Below are 22,522 nucleotides of genomic sequence, written 5' to 3' on the forward strand. Positions count from 1 at the left end.
TCATGCATGCTACAAGGCAAGTACTCTACTACTAAGCTATATCAACTAAATGTTTTTAAAAAGAGTGAAGGCAGGTAAGGGAGGCACAAGGGGATTTGACTCTAAGGAACACTATACAATAGGTAACAAAAGTAATTTAAGACCTATTATTTTTTTCATTTTTGGTGGTACTGGGGATGGAACTCAGGGACCTTCTACCTCCAAGCTACACTCCCAGACTTATTTTACATTTTTTATTTGGAAACAGGGTCTCTTAGCCAGCTGAGGCTGGCTTTGAATTTGCGCGATCCTCCTGTCTCAGCCTCCCAAGTGCGGGGATTACAAGCGTGCGCCACCACGCCCAATGAGACCTATATTTGATAAAGAAAAATTCTGTTCACAGGTTATAATGCAGACAGAAGATCAGTTAGGACAGTATTACAATAGTGCAAATGAGCTGGGCATGGTGGTGCACACTTGTAATCCCAGCATTTGGGAGGCTGTGACCAGAGGACCATAGTTCGCGGACAGCCTCAGTTACTTAGTGAGGCCCTCTGCAACTTAGTGAGACCCTGTTTCAAAATACAGAATAAAAAATAGGGCAGGGGGTATAGCTCGGAGGTTGAATGCCCCTGGGTTCCATTCCCAGACCCCTCCCCCCGGAAAAAAAGATCTTCAGCAATTTCGTAAAACTCTGTTTGAAAATAAAAAAATAAAAAGGTCCGGGCATGCTGGGTATGGTGGTGCATGCTTGTAATCCCAGTACTTGGGAGGCTGAGACAGGAATATCGCAAATTCTAGGTCAGCCTCCGCTACTTAGTGAGGCCCTCTGTAACTTAGTGAGACCTTGTTTCAAAATAAGCAAAAAATAGGTCTGGTGGTATAGCTCAGAGGTAGAATGCCCCTGGGTTCCATTCCCAGTACTACAAAAAATAAAAAAAAAAAAGGCCTGGGGGTATAGCACAGATATAGAATGTGCCTGGGTTCAATCCCCAGTATGAAAAAGAAAAAAATAAACAAATTACTGGGTGACCTTGTAAACTGTGATACTGTTAACAAATGTAGAAGAAAAAGAACAGATCTGGACTCAGTCTGAGTGGTATTTATTTGTTATTTTGGGGATGGAACTGGGGGTAGAACCCAGGGGTGTGCTCTAGCTCTGAGCTATACCCCCAGCCCTATTTTTTTTAGTCTTTGAGACAGGGTCTCACTAAGTTGTAGAGGGCCTAAATTGTAGAGGGCTGGCCTTGAACCCGCAGTCCTCCTGTCTCAGCCTCCCTAATACTGGGATTAACACGTGTGTGCCACCATGCCTGGCTCCCTAGCACTTTTATTCTTTAATTTTGAAGCAGGGTCTTGCTAAGTTGCTGAAGCTGGCCTCAAACCTGCAACCCTCTTGTCTAGGGCTCCCAAGTCCTAGGATTACAGTCATGCATGACAGCATCCATCTCTGGGTGATTTTGAAATGCTGAATTCAAAATTTTTTTGAGATTTCTAGGTGAAGATGTCTAGAGGGCAGCTGAATTTTGTTCTCGCACTCCACCATGCCCTGCTTTAACTGATTTCTTAAATTGTGTGGTTTATGCACATTAAAACCCCATAATAAGTAATATCAAATATTCTCTTGCCTTGTGATACTTAAGATACTAAATAGATGATGCTACAAGCATAGGGAGTGGGGAATTACCAGACATATTCTAAATTAAGCTTTCTATTTTTAAAACATGCTGCCTAAATTGAAAATAAGATCTTCAATTAAAATATATAATTTAGAAAGCCGGGCATGGTGGCACACGCTTGTAATCCCAGTATTCAGGAGGCTGAGACAGGAGGATTATGGTTTGCAGGTAGCCTCAGTTACTTAGCTAGGCCCTGTGCAACTCAGTGAGACCCTGTTTCAATGAAAGAATAAGCCGGGTGTGGTGGTGTAACACTTGTAATCCCAGCACTTGGGAGGCTGAGACTGAAGGATTGCACAGGTTGGAAGCTAGCCTCAGCTACTTAGTGAGACTCTGTTTCCAAATAAAGTATAAAATAGGTCTGAGGAGTATAGCCCAGAGGAAGAATGCCCCTGGGTCCCATCCCCAGTACCACCAAAAAAAAAAAAAAAAAAAAAAAAAAAGAATTTAGAAGACCTTGTTTATAATTCTAGTTCAACTAATGATTTATAATGTGACTATGGGTAGACCACTTAATCTCTGTTTCTTCTTGTGAAAAGTGGAGGTAAACGGAGCATGGTGGCCCAAATTTGTAATCCTAGTACTTGGTGGGCTGATATAGGAGGATGGCAGTTTCAAAGCTATCCTCATTAACGTGGTGAGGCCTTTATCAACCTTGAGACCATGTTTCCAAATAAGAATAAAAATCAGGCTCAGGATTTTTTTCTTGGGGTGGGCCTGGGGATGGAACCCAGGGACATTCGACCTCCAAGCTACAACCCCTGTCCTATTTTTTATTCTTTATTTTGAAACAGGGTCTCACTAAGTTGCAGAGGGCCTCACTAAATAGCTGAGGCTGTCCACGAACTGTGATCCTCCAGTCTCAGCCTCCCGAATGCTGGGATTACAAGTGTGCATCACCATGCCCGGCTTGGGCTGAGGGTTTTAAGGGTTTATCCTGGAGCTAGAATACCTCTGGGTTCAATCTTCAGTAAAAGCAGGGGTAACAATATCTTCTTTGCTTAACATAGTTTCTTTTTCTGCCCACTTTTTCTCTTTTTTTCCTTCTTACTTTGTGGCACTGGGTATCAAACCTAGGGCCTTATAGATGCTAGGAAAGTGCTCTACCAGGGAGCTACACACTCGGCTCATTACTTCTATTATTAAGATGTCTATGATGCCAGGCGTGGTGGCACATGCTTTTTATCTCAGCGCTTGGGAAGCTGAGATAGGAGGATTGCACAGGTTTGAAACCTGTCTCGACTGCTTAGTGAGGCTCTCAGCACCTTAGTGAGACCCTGTTTCCAAATAAAGTATAAAATAGGTCTGGTAGTATGGCTTGAAGGTAGAAAAGCCCCTGGGTTCTACCCCCAGTACCACAAAAGAAAGATGTATATAATGAATAACCAATCTTTGTGATATAAATCTCTACCTCTTCAAAAGGTAATAGGGGAAGCCGGGCATGGTGGCACACATTTGTAATCCCAGCATTCAGGAGGCTGAGACAGGAGGATTGCGGTTCGTGGCTAGACTCAGCTACTTAGTGAGGCCCTTTGCAACTCAGTGGGACCCTGTTTCTAAATAAAGAATAAAAATAGGGCGGGGAGTGTAGCTCGGAGGTATAATGTTCCTGGGTTCCATCTCCAGTACTGCAAAACAAAACAAAAAGAAGGGTAAACAAAACAAATCTTACTCTTTGTGTGAAGAAATTAGGAAAAGCCCAAAGATAGCATGGGATAGAATAGATTGGATAGGAATGATCTATATGATGGCACATTAGTAGATTCTCAATCCTCACTTACATAGTACCTCACTCTGTTTTGTGTTTTTAGCAGAAATAAATGGTGATAGGACAATCTATTGTGACTCCTCCTAAAACAAGGAAAATCTAACTATCCAATGGCTGTCCAATAATCCTTTTTTGTATGTGAACTGGAGAATGTACCCAGGGGCATTCTACCTCTGAGCTACACCCTCAGCCCTACTTTATTTTTTTGTGGTACTAGGGATCAAACCAGGAGCTTTCAGCCGGGCGTGGTGGCACATGCTTGTAATCTCCACGCTTGGGAGGCTGAGATAGGAGGATCGCACAGGTTCGAAGCCAGCCTCAGCTACTTAGTGAGGCTTTCAGTAACTTAGTGAGACCCTGTTTCCAAATAAAATATAAAATAGGTCTGGGAGTATATCCCGGAGGTAGAAAGCCTCTGGGTTCCACCCCCAGTACCACCACCACAAAAAAAAAAAAAAAAAAAAACAAAAACAGGAGCTTTCTCCCTCTGAGCTACACCCCCAGCCCTATTTTATTTTTTTAGTATGAAAAAACAGGGTCTCACTAAGTTGTAGAGGACCTTAATAAATTACTGAGGTGGCTGCAAACCTGAGATCCTCCTATATCAGCTTCCCAAGAATTACAATCATGTGCAACTATGCCTAGCTTTATTTTTTATTTTGAAACAAGGCCTCACTTATTTGCTGAGGACATCACTAAGCAGTTGAGGGTGACCTTGAATCTGCAATTCTCCAATCTCCCTGTCTCAGCTTCCTAAATACTGAGATTACAGGAATGTACTACCATGCCCAGACTACAATATAGAGTTGTGTACATGTGTGATTTTACAGAGAATTGAACCCAGGAGCAATTGTACCTTCAGGCTAGATCCCCAGCCCTTTTCAAAAACTTTTTGCTTTGAAATAGGTCTCATGAGGTTGCTGAGAGTCTGGCTATTGTAGAGATACTATCCTCAAACTTGCAATTGTCCTATCTCAGCATCCCAACTACTGGGATTACAAGCATGTGCAACCATGCCTGGCATTTATAATCCTTGTTTAAAATTTTTTTTAGAGACATGTTCTCACTATCTTGCCCAAGCTGGCCTTGAACTCCTAGACTCAAGTGAGCCTCCTGCCTCAGCTTCCCAAATAGTTGAGACTATGGGCATGTACTAACACCTGGTTTGTACTTTTTTTTTGCGGGTCTGGGATAGAACCCAGAGGCATTCGACCTCTGAGATATACCCCCTACCCTGCTTTTATTCTTTATTTTGAAACAGGGTCTCACTAAGTTGCAGAGGGCCTCACTAAGTAGCAGAGGCTGTCCGTGAACCACAATCCTTTGGTCTCAGCCTCCTGAATGCTGGGATTATAAGCATGTGCCACCACTCCCGGCTTTGTACTAACTTGCTTTTATGTGTGTGGTACTGGGGATGGAACCCTAGGAACCCAGGTGTAACTAACTCCAAGCTATACCCCCAGCCCTATTTTTTATTCTTTATTTTGAAACAGGATCTCACTGAAATATAAAGGGCCTCACTACATAGCTGAGGCTGTCCATGAACCACAGTTTACAAACATGTTCCACCATGCCTGGCCGTACATTTCACTTTTTTGTGTGTTACTGTGGTACTGGGGATTGAACCCAGGGGCATTCTACCTCCGAGCTACACCCCCATCCCTATATTTTAGTCTATGTTTCAAAACAAGGTCTTAACTAAGTTGCAGAAGGCCTCACTAAGTAGCTGTGGCTAGCTGCTAACCTGTGATCCTCCTGTCTCAGCCTCCCAAGTACTGGGATTACAAGCGTGTGGCACCATGCCTGACCTTGTATTAACACTTTTTTTTTTTTCGGTTCTTGGGGGAATCGAGGGGCATTCTACCTCCAAACTATAACCCTAGCCATATTTTTTTTCTTTATTTTGAAAAAGGGTCTCACTGAGTTGCAAAGGAGCCTCACTAAATAGCTGAGGCTGGCCTTGAACCTGCATCCTCATCTCAGCCTCTTGAATGCTGGGATTACAAGTGTCCACCACCATGCCCGGTTTAACATTCTTAATATATAGAAATATCTGATTGAAATTTATAAGCATTTCATTCAGTTTATACCAGTGTCATATCTAACTTTATGATGCCTTTGAAAGAATATGCTTAATTTTTACCCCATAAATAAAAAATTGGTAGTGAAATTAAAAGTATATTACTTTAATAAGCATATTTACCAATTCTTTTAGTTAGTGATGGTGTTTTTTCAGCAGTTCTTACCTAAAATAGAAATATTAACTGTAAGTAAGAATTCTTTTGATAGACAGCAATTACCTCAATTTGAAAAGTCATACTAATCACAAATTTGTAATAAATTGGCTTTATTCAAATTCAAAATATGGATATTCACAAGAGGCATAGCCTGGTGGAATAGAAGGAAGTTAAAAGATCTAATCCAATTCCTTCACTTTACAGAGAAGAAACTTAGGCCAAAGGAGATTAAATTACTTCATGTAAGCAATACAATTAATGGTAGAGCTGTAGTGGTCACTCCAATCTTTCATTCTAGACCATGATTCTTTCCCCATATGACTAATGTCTTGACTACCTTGTTGATCTTAACAATTTAGATACATTTTTAAAATATTTGCAGTACTGCAGGTAGAACTCAGGGCCTCAAACATGGAAGGCATATGCTCTACCACTGAGCTACACTCCAGTGCTATTTGGGGTTGGGAGAATACTAGGGATTGAATCCATGGGCATTCTACCATTGAGTTACACCCTAGTCCTATTTTGCAGATGACATCACCAATTAGGGCCTTGAACCTGCCATCCTCCTGTCTCAGCCTCTTAAGTACTGGGATTACAAGTGTGTGCCATAAACCTGGCTCCCAGTGCTTTATTTTATTTTTGGTACTGGGGATTGAACTCAGGGGTATTTTACTTTTGAGCTACATCCTTGGCCCGATTTTATCTTATATTAATTAATTAATTTATTGTGGTATTGGGGATTGAACCCAAGGGCAATCTACCTCTGAACTATACCCCCAGCCCTATTTTATTTTTTGTTTTAAAACATTGTCTCGAGCTGGGTGTGGTGACGCATGCTTGTAATCCTAGCATTTGGGAGGCTGAGACAGGAGGATCACAGTTTGTGGATAGTCTCAGCTACACAGTGAGGCCCTTTGCAACTCAGTGAGACTCTGTTTCAAAAATAAAGAAGAAAAAATAGGACTGGGGGTTTAGCTTGGGTTCCACCCCTTGTACCGCAAAAAAAAAAAAAAAAAAAGAAAAAGAAAAAGAAAAGAAACATGGTCTCACTGAGTTGTGGAGGGTCTCACTACAATGCTGAGGCTATCCTCAAACCTATAATCCTCCTGTCTCATCCTCCCAAATACGGGGATTACAGGTATGCACCACCACACCTGGTTTATTTTTTATTTTGAAACAAAGTCTCGCTAAATTGCTGAGGTTGGTCTCAAACCTGTAATCCTCCTGTCTCAGCCTCCCAAGTACTGTGATTGTAAGTGTGTACTACCATGCCCAGCTCCCAGTGCTTTTTTTGAAAAATTTATTTTGAGACATGGTCTCACTAAATTACTGAGACTAGACTTGAACTTTCCATTCTCTTGCCTTTGTTTCCCAGGTTTGTGCCACTATGCCCAGCCTAGATATATTTTTGAAAAATACGATCTTTATAAAGGTTTAAACTACTTACAAGTACAAAATACATTATATGAAGATCTACTTTCAGAAGACTAAGAGACTTTGGTTGTTTGGTTCTTCAACCCTATTTTTGCTTATAAAGTTACTTAATTTAAATCAGTTCATCCTGATCTCCTTTTCACAAATTTGCTTCAGTTCAATAATAAAAAACTCAGCTGGGTGTGGTGGCACATGCTTGTAGTCCCAGCATTTGGGAGGCTGAGACAGGAGGATCACGGTTCAAGGCCAGCCTCAGCTACTTAGTAAGGCCTTCCGCAATTCAGTGAGACCCTGTTTCAAAATAAAGAATAAAAAACTGGGTATGGGATGTAGCTCGGAGGTCAAATGCCTCTGGGTTCCATCCTCAGACCCACAAAAATATAAAAATAAAAAACAAAAAATAAAGAATAAAAAACAGGGCTAAGGGTGTAGTTTGGAGGTAGAATGCCCCTGGGTTCCATCCCAGTACCTAAAAAAAAAAAAAAAATTTACAAACCTCTTTGAGTTCTCACCTTTAAAGCTCACCATACATTAATTTTTGACACAATACCATGAATTTTACATGAGGCAAGAATTGTAAAACAAAGGATATAATATTTAAAAAAATATATAACACAATAAGGGACTTACCAGAGATTCCTCAAGTGAATGAGATAAATGAATATTGTTTACATATTCTTGTCCCTTCTCTTCCAGCAGATATTTACACCTATACAATAAAAGATAAACTTTAGTAGCTGATTACCTGGGTGTGGCGGTGCAAGCTTGTAATCCTAGTGTTTGGGAGGCTAAGACAGGTTCAAGGTCAGTCTCCGGTACTTAGTAAGGCCTTCCACAACTCACTGAAGACTCTGTTTCAAAATAAAGAATAAAGCCGGGCGTGGTGGCCCAGGCTTATAATCCTCTATAATCCCCACACTTGGGAGGCTGAGACAGGAGGATTGCACAGGTCCGGAAGCCAGCCTCAGCTACTTAGTGAGGCTCTCAGCAACCTAGTGAGACCCTGTTTCCAAATAAAATACAAAAAATGGGTCTGGGAGTATAGCCCAGAGGTAGAAAGCCTCTGGGTTCCACCCCCAGTACCACCAAAAAAAAAAAAAAAAAAAAAAAACTTTAGTAGCTGATTAATTAGTCAAATATTTAAAATCTACATCAAATTATTTCCATTAGCTGGCTTTCTGTTGTTTTTTGTAAGGGGCCACAAAGTATAGAATGTTATCCAACTGCCTATCCAACTTGTCATTTTAAGGTTAAAAAAGTGTTCCTTATACTACTTATGCTTTTTAAGTAGTATAAAAAAACACTTTTTAAGGTTAAAAAGTGTTTCTTATACTACTTATGCTAATGTTAGTAGAGCAAAAATATCAACTTGAAAACTTTCAACTTTTAAGCAAGAGTTACTGAATTAGCACCTTGACTTATTTTTTAAAGTTTAAAGTACTTAATCTTCTTAACAGGCCTTTATTTAGAGGATTAACTAATTGTACATTTAAAATCTCCATTTTCAATCTTTCTTTTTAAGGTTGTTTAAGGCTAAGGTATTTTTTGAGGTACTTGGGATTGAACCCAGAGGCATTGGATTGAACTCAGAGGCCTTTTACCTCCAAGTTATACCCCCAAACCGATTTTCTTTCTTTTTTTTGTGATAATGGAGATGGAACCCAGGAGCATTCTACTTCGGAACTACACTCCCAGCCCTATTTTTTATTCTTTATTTTTGTGGTACTGGGGGTGGAACCCAGGGGCTTTTCTATCTCCGGGCCATACTTCCAGACCTATTTTATACTTTATCTGGAAACAGGGTCTCACTAAGTTGCCAAGAGCCTCATTCAGTAGCTGAGGCTGGCTTCAAACCTGTGCTATCCTCCCAAGCACTGGGATTACAAGCATGTGCCACCACACCCAGCTTATTCTTTATTTTGAAACAGAGTCTCACTGAGTTGCAAAAGGCCTCACTAAGTAGCTGAGGCTGTCCACGAACCACCAATCACAATCCTAAGCCTCCCAACCAATTTTATTTTTTGTTTGGAAACAGGGTCTCACTAAGTTTCAGAGGGAGAGCCCTGCTAAATTGTCAAGGGTGACTTCGAATCTGTGATCTTCCTATCTTAGCCTCCAAATACTGGGATTACAAGCATGTTCCACCACACCAGCTAAGATCTTTTCAGATGATTGCTCCAAAGTTGTGTAGGGCAGGAATTCACATCACGAAGTCAAATCACTCATCTTCTTTTAAAGCGGCAAGATGGGAAAGAGACATTTAGGTCCTCTCATTATCCTAAGCTGCCACTGAATGTAAGAAGCATGTTTATATACCACCTTAAACTGCTGCTAATTAAGTTATGACCCATCACCAGATGTGTTCTGATTTAAAAGGTCTTAAAACGTGAACAACTGCAAGTCTTAGAATCAATGAGACATATTAGTACTTCCTAGGACATTCAACAGCTTCTTTGAGATTCTTTCTTGGCAACATGGGCTTGCATGCTGTCACAAAAAAAGCCTATACTTTTTTGTGTGTGGTACTGAAGATTGAACCCGGGGCATTCTACCTCCAAGCTATACCCCAGCCCTATTTTTTATTCTTTTCTTTTTTTTTTTTTTGGTGGTGGTACTGGGGGTGGAACCCAGAAGCTTTCTACCTCCAGGCTATACTCCCAGACCTATTTTATATTTTATTTGGAAACAGGGTCTCACTAAGTTGCTGAGAGCCTCACTAAGTAGCTGAGGCTGGCTTCCAACCTGCGTGATCCTCTTGTCTCAGCCTCCCAAGCGCGGGGATTACAAGCGTGCGCCACCACGCCCGGCTCTATTTTTTATTCTTTATTTTGAAACAGGGTCTCACTAAGCTGCAGAGAGCCTCACTAAGTAGCTGAGGCTGTCCGCGAACTGTGATCCTCAGGTCTCAGCCTCCCAAATGCTGGGATTACAAGCGTGCGCCATCACGCCCGGCTCCCAGCCCTATTTTTTATTCTTTATTTTGAAACAGAGTCTCACTAAGTTGTGGAGGGCATCACTAAGTTGCTGAGGTGGCCATGAACCTGCAATTCTCCTGTCCCAGCCTCCCAAGTACTAGAATTACAAGTGTACACCACCACACCTGGCATAAAAATATATATTGAGTTGGGCATGGCAGACCACACCTATAATCCTAATACTTGGAAGGCTGAGACAGGAGAATTGCAAATATAAAGCCAGCCTCAGCAATTCAATGAGGTTTGTATCAACTGTGTTTCCAAATGAAAAATGAGATTGGAGGTGTAGCTAAGAGGTAGAATACCCCTGGGTTCATTTCCCCGCACCACACACAAAAAAGTATATATTGCCTAATTTGGTGTTTAGAAATCGAGCCATCTACTGCTGGGCATGGTGGTGCACTCTTGTAATCCCACCTGAGACAAGAGGCTTGCACAGGTTTGAAGCCAGTCTCAGCTACTTAGTGAGGCTCTCAGTAACTTAGTGAGACCCTGTTTCCAAATAAAGTATAAAATAGGTCTGGGAGCATAGCCTGGAGATAGAAAGCCCCTGGATATCACCCCCAGTACCATACATACAAAAAAAGGGTAGAAATGGAGCCATCTGAATGTCATAGATGTGATATATAAGCAATAAATCTTCTGGTCACTAGAAAAGGCTAAGGTATTTTTTCCTTATAAAATAGGTGATCCCAAGCCGGGCATGGTGGCGCATGCTTGTAATCCCAGCATTTGGGAGGCTGAGACTGGAGGATCACAGTTCGTGGACAGCCTCAGCTACTTAGTGAGGCCCTCTGCAACTCAGTGAGACCCGGTTTCAAAATAAAGAATAAAAAATAGGGGAGGGGGTGTAGCTTGGAGGTCGAATGCCCCTGGGTTCCAATCCCCAGACCCGCAAAAAAAAAAAAAAAAAGGTGATCCCATTTTCCCATTTTTATAAACCTGGTACAAATTTCAAGCTCCACTGAAGGAAAAATTAGTTTTGGTGAAAGTAACTTAAGTCTTCCAATGCATACTGTCCAACTTGCCTGTTACTGAATTAACAATTAAACATCTTACCCTGAGCCAGGTGTGGTGGTGCAAGCTTGTAATCCCAGTACTTGTGAGGCTGAGACAGGAGGATCGCACAGGTTTGCAGCCAGTCTCAGACACTCAGTGAGGCTCTCAGTGACATAGTGAAACCCTGTTTCCAAATAAAACATGAAATAGCTCTGGGAGTATAGCGCAGTGGTAGAAGGCCCCTGGGTTCCATCCCCACTACTACAAAAACAACAAAACAAAAAACACACACACATCTTACCCTGGATACCATTTAGCATGTTGTTCCCAAGGGTCTTCACTGGGCTGCCAATCAGTTAGCCCTCCTCCACAATGAAAGCACTTTACTTTATCACCTTCACCTAAGAAAACATACATGTAAAAATATATGTATCCGTGCAATCAGAAGCTTACAGAAAAACTTCATTCTAATACTTAATAATTAAGCATGTCTAAATGGCATAAAAACCTCACAGCTTCAGAGAAGACATTCATCTTTAATAGAAGCCGGACCCGGGCGTGGTGGTACACGCTTGTAATCCCAGTGCTTGGGAGGCTGAGACAGGAGGATCGCACAGGTTTGAAGCAAGCCTCAGCTACTCATTGAGGCTCTCAGCAACTTAGTGAGATCCTGTTTCCAAATAAAGTATAAAACAGACCTGTGAGGATAGCCTGGAGGTAGGGAAGCCCCTGAATTCCACCCCCAGTATCACGAGAAAGAAAAAAAAGAATAGAAGCTGGGCATAGTGCTGCCAGCTTGTAATTCCAGCATTTGGGAGGCTGAGACAGGAGGATTGTGGTTCGCAGACAGCTTCAGCTACTTAGGGAGGCCCTTCACAACGCAGTGAGACCCTGTCTCAAAAATATTTTTTATTATTTTTGAAAATAAAAACTAGGGCTGTGTAAGCTTAGAGGTACAATGCCCTTGGGTTCCATGCACAATACCTAAAAAAACCCCTAAATAATAGAAATAATCTTTATCACTTTCAGGAGGAAATATACACTAAATTCACTGACTCTGAAGTATTTTATAAAAGATAGCTAAAAATAAAATTGATCAATTTTTATGTTAAAAACTAATTGTTACATTCTTCTTCGTGTATTTGGGCCATCAATATTGCACTCTCAAACTATTAAACTTTAAAACAAGTTATATTTCAAGAATTAATAATGAAGTTTAGCATAATGAAACTCAAGATAAATTTCTCTATGGGTTATAGCTGCATGACACTAAACTGCGATTCTCCAGTCTCAGCCTCCTGAATGCTGGGATTACAAGTGTGTGCCACCTCGCCTGGCTAAAACTAAACTCTTGAATGTTAGATTTTTTCATAGGATTGTTGTGAGACTTAGGGAAAATTCATGTAATATATGTATTGAGCATATCGTAGATGTACAATAAATGATAGTATTACTATCAGACCCATTTTGCTTTTAGAAATATCTACCATCATTTCCATGTCAACTCTGCTTTACAAACAATTACATGAACATAAAAATATGGTAGTCTTTTTTTTTTTGTGCTACTAGGGATGGAACCCAGGGACCTTCTACCTCTAAGCTACACTCCCAAACCTATTTTATATTTTATTTGGAAACAGGATCTCACTAAGTTGTTGAGAGCCTCAATAAGTAGCTGAGGCTGGCTTTGAACTTGCATGATTCTCCTATCTGAGCCTTCCAAGTACTGGAATTACAAGTATGCTCCACCATGCCCAGGTAATGGTAGTCTTTTTTACATAAATTTGGTAGTTACATTTCAGATTCAACAAGAGTTCAGAGAATAATACTGATATAAATAATTGTGCCAGCTTATTATACCCAAATATTTACCAGTTCAGGGATTTAAGAATATTGATTTACTTTTTAGGAGCCTGGGAATAGTTGTAAAGTTATTTTGGGGGTTAAATTTACCTAAAGCATAAAATCCAGCTCTTGCAAGCTGCTCCTTGTTAACTGAGTATATCCATGTCTCAAAAGTAATGATCCGTGCTTCATACTCTGCCATGGCTTGATTTCTTGGAGAATTTGTTGCATTTGGGAAATTTCTACCAGAACTCACAACATCAGATTCACTTCGAGCATTGGTGTTCCGGCCCAAAACAAAGAAGCAATTAGGAAAGTGTCGCCTGTGTTCTGACCAAGCACGATCGCAAGGTTCCCAATTTTTCAGTTTTCCACCACAACAAAAGCACTGCACTTGATCGTCAATACCCGTGTAGTAGAGTCCGGCACTAGCTAACTCTCTGGGGGTTAAGTGGGCATAGTCTGGCCAGTTCTGAAATGACTTTAGTCTAGCTTCTTCACTACACATAGCAGGGTTCCTTGGGTACCTGGTATCTGATATATCTACAACTTGTCCAGTCCTCAAAAGATAGTCTGCATGAGTCTCAGATGGCCTGTCTAAAGCAAAATGATCTTTGTTTCCAAAATAGTTTCCAACTGTATAGAGACCGTTTTGGATACCAGGATTTATAGGTTGTGCAGCACTATTTTCAAAATAAAAGCCGTTGATAAATCTGCAGTTTGGGGATACTTTTCTGTGTCTTCCAACTGCTGAGTCTCCATATTGCCATCTATCTATTGCTGCATGACAACTAAAACACCTAACAATATCTCCTTCACCAGTATAAAGAAAACCTGCTCGTGCTAAGGTTGATGCTGAAACAGGACTACTACTTGGAAAATTAGCAAAAGTTTTTAATCTATTAAACTCTTCTATAAATTCTTCATCCTTATTGATGTCTGCAGGTACACAAGATTTAGATCCTTCAAAACTGTTAAAAGTCATCTTCTCTTGAAAATAGGACTTGTCCACCTTTTCTAAAGAAAGAACATTACATTAGGAAATCCAAAATGTGAAACATTAAGCAATATACTTTTGACATTATGAGCTAACAAACTGTTCACTGATATAGAATTACATAAGCACCATGAAACATTCTGATTCTAAATTAGAATTCTATATTACTACATCATTCAAGTTATAAAATACAGTCTAGCATTCTTATTTTCTCTTTTTTCTCTTTTTTGTGGTACTAGGAATTGAACGCAGGGCTTCATGCTTCCAAAATTACTCTACCACTGAGCTATATCACAAGTTTATTTTCTCACTTGCTTGCTCACACAGGTGGTGCTAAGATTGAACCCAAAACCAAACACTTTTTATTTTATTTTGAGACAGAGTTCCACTAAGTTGAACTTGCTAGCCCTGAACTTGTATTCCTTCTGCCGCAGCCTCTTGAGCCACTGGGATTCAGATGTGTGCTACCATACTCAACCAGCTTTCTCTTTCTGAGAAAAGTAATATTTAAGCAAGTAGAACAAACTTAATTTTAAGTACTTATTTTATATAAATATGGAAACTATGTGATATATAATTATTGAACATGTAAAATCATAAATTAGGAAAAACAGGAAAGAAGCATAAAATATGCAGATTCTTAAAGTCTATACATACTTGTTATAATGGATTATTGTATATTCAAGGCAAAGTTCAGTATTTACAATTTAAAAAGAAATGTTCAAAGCGAGGCATGGTTAAACATGCTTATAATCATAGTACTTGGGAGGCTAAGAGAGGAGGACTGCAGGTTCAAGGATAGCCTCAGCAACTTAGCAAGGTTCTCAGCAACCTAGTGAGACCCTGTTTCCAAAGAAGGTATAAAACTGGAACCAGAGGCGTTCTACCTCCGAGCTACATCTCCAATTCCCAGTAACACACACACACACACACACACACACACACACACACACACACACGAAATGATCAAAAAGTTAATGAGCTAATTTTTAATATTTCTTTACTTTTTGCTTAAGAAAAAAGTGGTTTTATTCACAATATTGTCTCCAATATACTTTTTTGTGTGATGCTGGGGACTTACCCAGGGGCATTCTACCTCTGAGCTACACCCCAGCCTGATTTTTTTTATTCTTTATTTTTGAAACAGGGACTCACTAAGTAGCTGAGGCTGGCTGCGAACCTGAATCTTCCTGTCTCGGCCTCCCAAGTACTGGGATTAAAAATGTGCACCACCACGCCCAGCTAGTCCAATATACTTTTTATTTTTTATGGTACTGGGATGAAACAGAGGCTTTCTACTTCTGACCTACACCCTCAGCCCTATTTTTTATTCTTTATTTTGAAACAGTGCCAAGACATCCTGCTGCCTCGGCATCTATGTGTTGAAGACCCCACTCCACATAGTTATCGGCAGAACGCCCCGAGAAAGAGGTATCGTCTCTGGCCAAAATATCCCACACTTTTACCCTTCATGACTATTAATATTTCCTTTAACTTTCTACACGAATTGCTCCAGTGATGTGAAATTAGGACTATAATTAGAAACTGAGTCCGTGGAAATAAACGTCCTTGGCTTTGTTCAATAATAATAAAAACTGGCCAGAATTCAGATGCTGTGATAAGCATTCCAGCTGCAGCAATTACAAAGGGTCTCTGACCCTCACTATCACTAACTTAGGTTAAGCTATTAACTCAGGTAAGGTAGTTCAGTTTAAGGAAACTTTGTTTACCCTTAAGATCCTGCCTAGAGACAGAAGAGATAAAAACCTTGTGTGTGACATTAAAGCAATTTAGTTGATAAACAACTTAGTTGCCCAAATACAATAGACTCAAGGAAAAAGATTGGTGACTTTTACGCCCAGTGTAAATATTCCTGAAGACAGAGAGGCTGACCGCAGGGTTAGAAATAAATATGACTAAATAAAGGACAGACGTTCTAAATATATATGTATGAAGGAAAAGAAATACCGTAAGAGTAAGAAAAGCATTTTTGCATGAAGAAGAGCTTATCATAAGAAAGTCCCAACTGGGAAAGGAAGGAATTAGAAAGTTAGAAGCAGGTTGCAGAGGGTTTGTGACAGAGAAATGGATTATTAAAGATGAGTAGGCTTTTAATAGGCTTATTGTCTAAAGAAGAGTGTTCAGCAGTTAAGGACAATTAAAACCAAGAACTTTGTGGTGTTGTTTGTGGTATTTTGTCTGCAAAACTGTGTTGTGAGTATGCTTAAGCTTTCAGATTAAGAAGATAAGATGCCAACACCTGGAAAAACTCTATCACATCCACCTGAATCACCACATCTCCCCACACTTGCTATATGAACTGAGCCCAAAAGATGGAAAGTTCCAGGAAAGTTAAAGAAGATTCCCCGAGAAACCGCCAAGCCTTGGGCATGCCTGTTTGGAACTGCTTATCTGCAAAACCTGAGAAAGAATCCGAAGGGAGTTAATCTCTCGAAGATCAACAGCCAGCTGAAGGACTAGTTTTATTACCTTTGTTTACATGTCATTCATTATCATTTCACAGTGATTGCATTCACCCCCCTTTTCTCTTATTATTAACCTTACTGGTGAAGGGTATAAATTTCTTGGAGTTTTTGTAATAAAGTGTCATTGGTTCAAGAAGCCTTTGTCCACCTCAAATTCCTTCCCAAACGTCGTACCCAAAAACTTAGGGAATTCATAGAGGGGAAGGAATTGTTGCAGATAGGTTTCTGCAGGACATCACCTGCCTTTTGCCCCATCTTTCTGAGGCTCCCGGTCGCGAGTGGACTTGCCCCCCCCCACAAGAACTGAGCTAGTCGGTAACAAAACAGGGTCTCACTGCGTTGTGGAGGGCCTAAGTAGCTGAGGCTGTCCATGAACCGTGATCCTCCAGTATCAGCCTCCTGAATGCTGGGATTACAAGTGTGTGACACCAAGCCCAGTTCCAATATACTTTTTGTTTTGTTGGGTTTTTTTGGTGGTACTGGGGGTGGAACTCAGAGGCCTTCTACCTCTGGGCTATACTCCCAGACCTATTTTATATTTTTATTTGGAAACAGGGTCTCACTAAGTTGCTGAGAGCCTCACTAAGTAACTGAGGCTGGCTTCGAACCTGCGTGATCCTCCTGCCTCAGCCTCCCAAGCATGGGGATTACAAGCGTGCGCCACCACGCCTGGCCCAATATACTTTTACTTTTTTTATGGTGGTACTAGGAGTGGAACCCAGAGGCTTTCTACCTCCGGGCTATACTCCCAGACCTTTTTTATATTTTATTTGGAAACAGGGTCTCACTAAGTTGCTGAAAGCCTCACTAAGTAGCTGAGGCTGGTTTCGAACCTGTGTGATCCTCCTGTCTCAGCCTCCCAAGCGCGGGGATTACAAGCGTGCGCATTACAAGCATGCGCCACCACGCCCGGCTCCAATATACTTTTTAAGAATATCAAATGCTTTTTATTTTCCTGCTATATAAACAAGCCCCTTTTTTGTTGGAATTAGGTAATTTTGGATATAGAATACTGCAGTCTAGAAAGTGTCTTAGGGAAAATTTTAAGTGTTTGAAGACCTAACTGAAGTTAATTTTGCTTTCAATTTTCCGTGGGCAAAGAACAATCTGTCCAAATGAGAGAAAATTTGGCAGCCTCATTAAAGCTGCAAAATTATAGCTGCATAATATTTAATCCAAAACCGGGTGTGGTGGTGCACGCTTATAATCCCAGCATTCGGGAGGATGAGACCGGAGGATTGTGGTTCGCAGACAACCTCAGCTCCTTAGTGAGGCCCTCTGCAACTCACTGAGACCCTGTTTCAAAATAAAGAATAAAAAATTGGGCAGGGGGTGTAGCTTGGAGGTTGAATGACCCTGGGTTCCACCCCCAGACCTCCCCCCCAAAAAAGAAGAAAATGGGGTCTGACTTAGAGGAAGAAAGAGTTTGTACATGAAAAAGTCAGCATAATAAAGTATGCTGAGATAATTTAAAACTGCTTTGTGAAAGCATATTCAGGCTTTCTGGGTAAGTCAAAGGTGAAAAGACAGGAAGAAAGATGTCAAAGAAGGCTTTGCCATGGCGGGGGCACACAGTCAGGAATCTGGTGGTGAGCAGTGGTTGAGAAAGACAGCAATACAAAAGCCAATAATGACACAGGAAAGATCAGCAAGCAATGGTGCATGGAGAACAGGTAGAGACAAACAGAAAACCCACCAACTTGGTATCTTTAGACAATATGAATGTTTCTACTCTCAATTTTTTTTTTTTTTTGGCGGTACTGTGGATAGAACCCAGGAGCATTCTACCTCTGAGTTACACTCTCAGCCCTATTTTTTATACTTTATTTTGAAACAGGGTCTCACTGAGTTGCAAAGGGCTCCACTAAGTAACTGAGGATGTCCTCGAACTACAATCTTCCTGTCTCAGCCTCCCAAATGCTGGGATTACAAGTGTGCGCCACCATGCCTGGGTCAATTTTTTATTATTAGTTTTCAAACGTGTAGAATAAAGATTATTTTAATGAGGATAAGGATATAAAATAAGATGTACATCCAACTTCCACTGTGTTAAAATATATACATATGGAAAAGACCTCAGAGGACAGTACTTAATAAACTAAAAATAAAATCTTAAGAGGGCCAGATTACAGGCAATCTTTATCTCCAGAATGTTTTATTTCTTCCCTTTTTTTTTCTTTTTTTCTTTTTCTTTCTTTCTTTTTTTTTTTTTTTTTTTTTGCAGTACTGGGGATGGAACTCAGAGGCATTCTACCTCCAAGCAATACCTGAAGCCTCCGAGCTACACCCTCAGCCCTATTTTTTATTCTTTATTTTTTTGGTGGTACTGGGGGTGGAACTCAGAGGCTTTCTACCTCCGGGCTACACTCCCAGACCTATTTTGTACTTTATTTGGAAACAGGGTCTCACTAAGTTGCTGAGAGCCTCACTAAGTAGCTGGGCTTCAAACCTGTGCGATCCTCCTGTCTCAGCCTCCCAAGCGCGGGGATTACAACCGTGCACCACCATTCCTGGCAGTCTTTTTAATTTTTGAAACAGGGTCTCGCTAAGTTGTGTAGGGCCTAAGTAGCTGCGGCTGGCCCTGAACCCGGATCATCTTGTCTTAGCCTCCCAAATGCTGGGATTACAAGCATGTGCCACCACACTCGGCTCTCCAGAATATTGTCACTTAAAATTCCTCAAGTTTGCCCCACTTGCCTGGGTCAGGCTCCAGCCAAGTTGTGGGTGTGGCAGTGGAGAGACTTTCATACTCTCGTCAACCAAGCAAGACCCTGTTTCAAAAAAAAAAATTAGTAAAATAAAAAAAGTAAAATAGGTCTGGAGGTATAACTCAGAGGTAGAATGTCCCTGGGTTCAATCTTCAGTGGCACACAGAAAAAAAAAAACCTTATGTTGGGCATGGTGGTGCATGCTTGTAATCCCAGCATTTGGGAGGCTGAGAAAGGAGGATCAAGGTTCAAGGACTCAGGTACTTAGTGTGGCCCTCTGCAACTCAGTGAGACCGTTTCAAAATAAAAAAATAAAAATAGGGCTGAGAGTGTAGCTCAAAGTTAGAATGTCCCTGGGTTCCATCCCCAATACCACAAAAAAACCTTATAAGTAATGATAAGTATCATAAAATTGTTTCAACAGCCAAACCACTGTTTAGAATTTTTATGCAAGAGAAGGAAGAATGAGGCAAGATGCCTTTGATATCAGTACTCTGACAGAGAAGAAAAATACTTTAATTGATGCATATTGCTCTGTCAACCACAGAAACAGGCCACATCAGTCACTGGTATACTCCAAGACTTTAGACCAATGTTTTCTATTACAGATGAGGATGTTCCCCAGAAACTCATTGCAGGGTTCATATAGGGCACTATACCTTAAATGATTTCAGTCTAAGGGGAAAAAATATATCTCTTAAAGTTCCAGGAATCTTTATGCCCTGGCTTATTGCAGGAGGTCTGTGGTGTCGCAAGCTTGTAATCCCAGCATTGGGAGGCTGAGACAGGAGGATTGCAGTTTGCGGACAGCCTCAGCTACTTAGACCCTCTACAATGGAGTGAGACCCTGTTTCAAAATAAAGAATAAAAAATAGGGCTGGGGGTACAGCTCGTAGGTAGAATGTCCCTGGATTCCATCTCCAGTACCACAAAAAAAAGAAGGAAGGAAGGAAAGAAAGAAAGAAAGAAAGAAAGAGAAAGAGAGAAAGAAAGAAAGAAAAAGAAAAGAAAAGAAAGGAAAGAAATAGGGCTTGGGTATAGCTTGGAGGTGGAATGTCCCTGGGTTTAATCCATAGTATGGCAAAAAGGAGGGGGCGAGGTTAACTAGAACACTAAGAACTAAAAATTAACCTTTAAAATACCCACTAAGCAGGGCATGGTGGCACATGCTTATAATCCCAGCATTTGGGAGGCCGAGACTCCGGTCTCAAAAAAAAAAAAGTTTCAAAAATAAAGAATAAAAAAATAGGGCTGGGGGTGTAGCTCAGAGGTAGAATGCCCCTGAGTTCCTTCCGCAGTATAGCAAAAAATTTAATAAAATAAATAAAAATATCCACTAAACTGGGCGTGGTGGTTTATGTTTGTAATCCCAGTACTTGGGAGTCTGTGACAGGAGGATCCAGGTTTGTGGCCAGCCTTAGCGACTTAGTGATGCCCTCCACAACTTAGTGAGACCCTATTTCAAAATGAAGAAAAAGCCGGGTGTGGTAGAGCATGCTTGTAATCCCAGCATTTGGGAGGCTGAGACAGGAGGATCAAGGCTCAAGGACAGCCTCAGCTATTAGTGAGGCTCCTTACAACTCAGTGAGACCCTGTTTCAAAATAAAGAAGAAAAAATAGGGCTGGTAGTGTAGCTAGGAGGTAGAATGTCCCTGAGTTCCATCCCCAGTACCCCCCCAAACAAAAAAGAATAAAAAACTCAGGCTGGGGGTGTACTTTGGAGGTAGAATGCCCCTGGGCTCAATCCCCAGCACCACAAAAATAAATAAATTAATTAATTAATTAAATAAAAATACTCACTAAATGTTTTTAAACTCAAAATAACACTGTAAAACAAATCACTGTTCTTAACTGTGACCTTATTTGGAAGTAAGGTCTTTGCAGATGTAATCCAGTTAAGATGAGGCCAGCAGTGTCTGCCCTAATCCAATGTAGCTGGTATCCTTAGGATAAGAGAAGAGATTCAGACACAGGAATCAGAAGAAAAAATGCCACATAAAGATGGAGGCAGAGATTAGTATGATACATTTACAAGTCAAAGAACCCCAAGAATCAACAGCAACACCAGAAGCTAAAAAAAAAAAAAAAACCAGAGAACAGGTTCTCCTCTAAGGCCTTCAAGGAGAATGGCATGGCCCTGTTGACACCTTGATTTATAACTTTTTGCATCCAGAAATGGGAGAGAATTAATTTCTGTTGTTTTAAGCCCAGTTTGTGGCATTTTGTAGCAGCCCTAAGACACTAATATAATTATGTTAAAAATATAACAGGAAGCTGGGCGTGGTATGCATACTTGTAATACTAGTACTTGGGAGGCTACAAGAGGATCTCAGATTCAAAGCCATCCTCGGCAACCTAGTGAGACCCTGTTTCCAAAATAAAATATAAAATTGGTCTGGGGTGTACCTTGAAGGTAGAATGCCTCTGGGTTCAATTCCCAGTACCACACACACACACACACACACACACAGGAATTACGCGAGTGACATAAACCTATTCGTTTCTATTCTATTACTATGCTGAATGAAATACACTACGTGATTAAAGCTATTTGTTGAAAACTCAGGAAATATGTATTATTATTATATTTTGCTATTATTTGCAACTGAGGATTGAACCCAGAGGCAATCTATCTGAGCTATACACCCAGCCCTTTTTATTTGAAACAGAATCTCACATTGGGCATGGTGGTACACACTTGTAAATCTCAGCATGGCCAGCCTCAGCTACTTAGTGAGGTCCTGTTTAAAAATAAAGAATAAAAAATAGGGCTGGGGGTGTAGTTCAGAGGTAAAATGACTCTGGGTTTAATCTCCAGTACTGCAAGAAGAGAGGAAGAAAAACAAACAGGGTCTCGCTAAGTTGCTGGCCTAGAACCTGAGATCCTCCTGTCTCAGCCTCCCAAGTATTCGGATTATAGGAGTATGATACTGTACCCAGCAGAAAATATGTATTTTTAAAATCTCATCTATGACATCATTGCTGCTTCTTCCTCTCATAACTCCAGTAGAGCTGGGTGTGGTGGCACATGCTTGTAATCCTAGTACTTGGGAAGCTGAGACAAGAAGATAGCAAGTTTGAAGACAGACTCAGAAGTTTAGTGAGGCTTTGAGCAACCTAGTGAGATCCTGTTTCGAAGTAAGAAATAAAATCAATCTGAGAGTGTTGCAAAGAGATGGATGCCTCTGGGTTCAATTCTCAATCACACACACACACACACACTTCAGTAAATGACTCCTTTTTTAAATTTTGTTTTTGTGGTTACTAGGGATTGAACCCAGGGGCATTCTACTTCCAAGTTAAAACCCCAGCCTTATTTTCAATCTTTTTTGTGTGTGTGGTACTGGGGATGGAACCCAAGGACATTCTACCTCTGAGTGACACCCCTAGCCTTATTTTTTATTCTTTTATT

At 40.7% G+C, this 22,522-nt stretch overlaps 1 protein-coding gene across 1 annotated transcript in view; it reads right to left on the reverse strand.

Annotated features, from left to right (window-relative positions):
- XIAP (X-linked inhibitor of apoptosis) overlaps window positions 1-13,931 on the reverse strand; it is a gene marked incomplete at its 3' end in the record, with an annotated part of 28,605 nt that extends 14,674 nt beyond the window's left edge. The window contains exons 1-4 of the mRNA XM_080719500.1: window positions 13,028-13,931; window positions 11,376-11,475; window positions 7,731-7,809; window positions 5,630-5,672 (exon numbers count right to left, since the gene is read on the reverse strand). Coding sequence (XP_080575626.1) covers window positions 5,630-5,672; window positions 7,731-7,809; window positions 11,376-11,475; window positions 13,028-13,904 — 1,099 coding nt within the window. The 5' untranslated portion in view covers window positions 13,905-13,931. The remainder of the gene's footprint in view (window positions 1-5,629; window positions 5,673-7,730; window positions 7,810-11,375; window positions 11,476-13,027) is intronic.
- Window positions 13,932-22,522: the final 8,591 nt, after the last annotated feature.

Source organism: Muscardinus avellanarius, assembly GCF_963383645.1.
Source record: "Muscardinus avellanarius genome assembly, chromosome: X".
Classification (NCBI taxonomy): Eukaryota; Metazoa; Chordata; class Mammalia; order Rodentia; family Gliridae; genus Muscardinus; species Muscardinus avellanarius.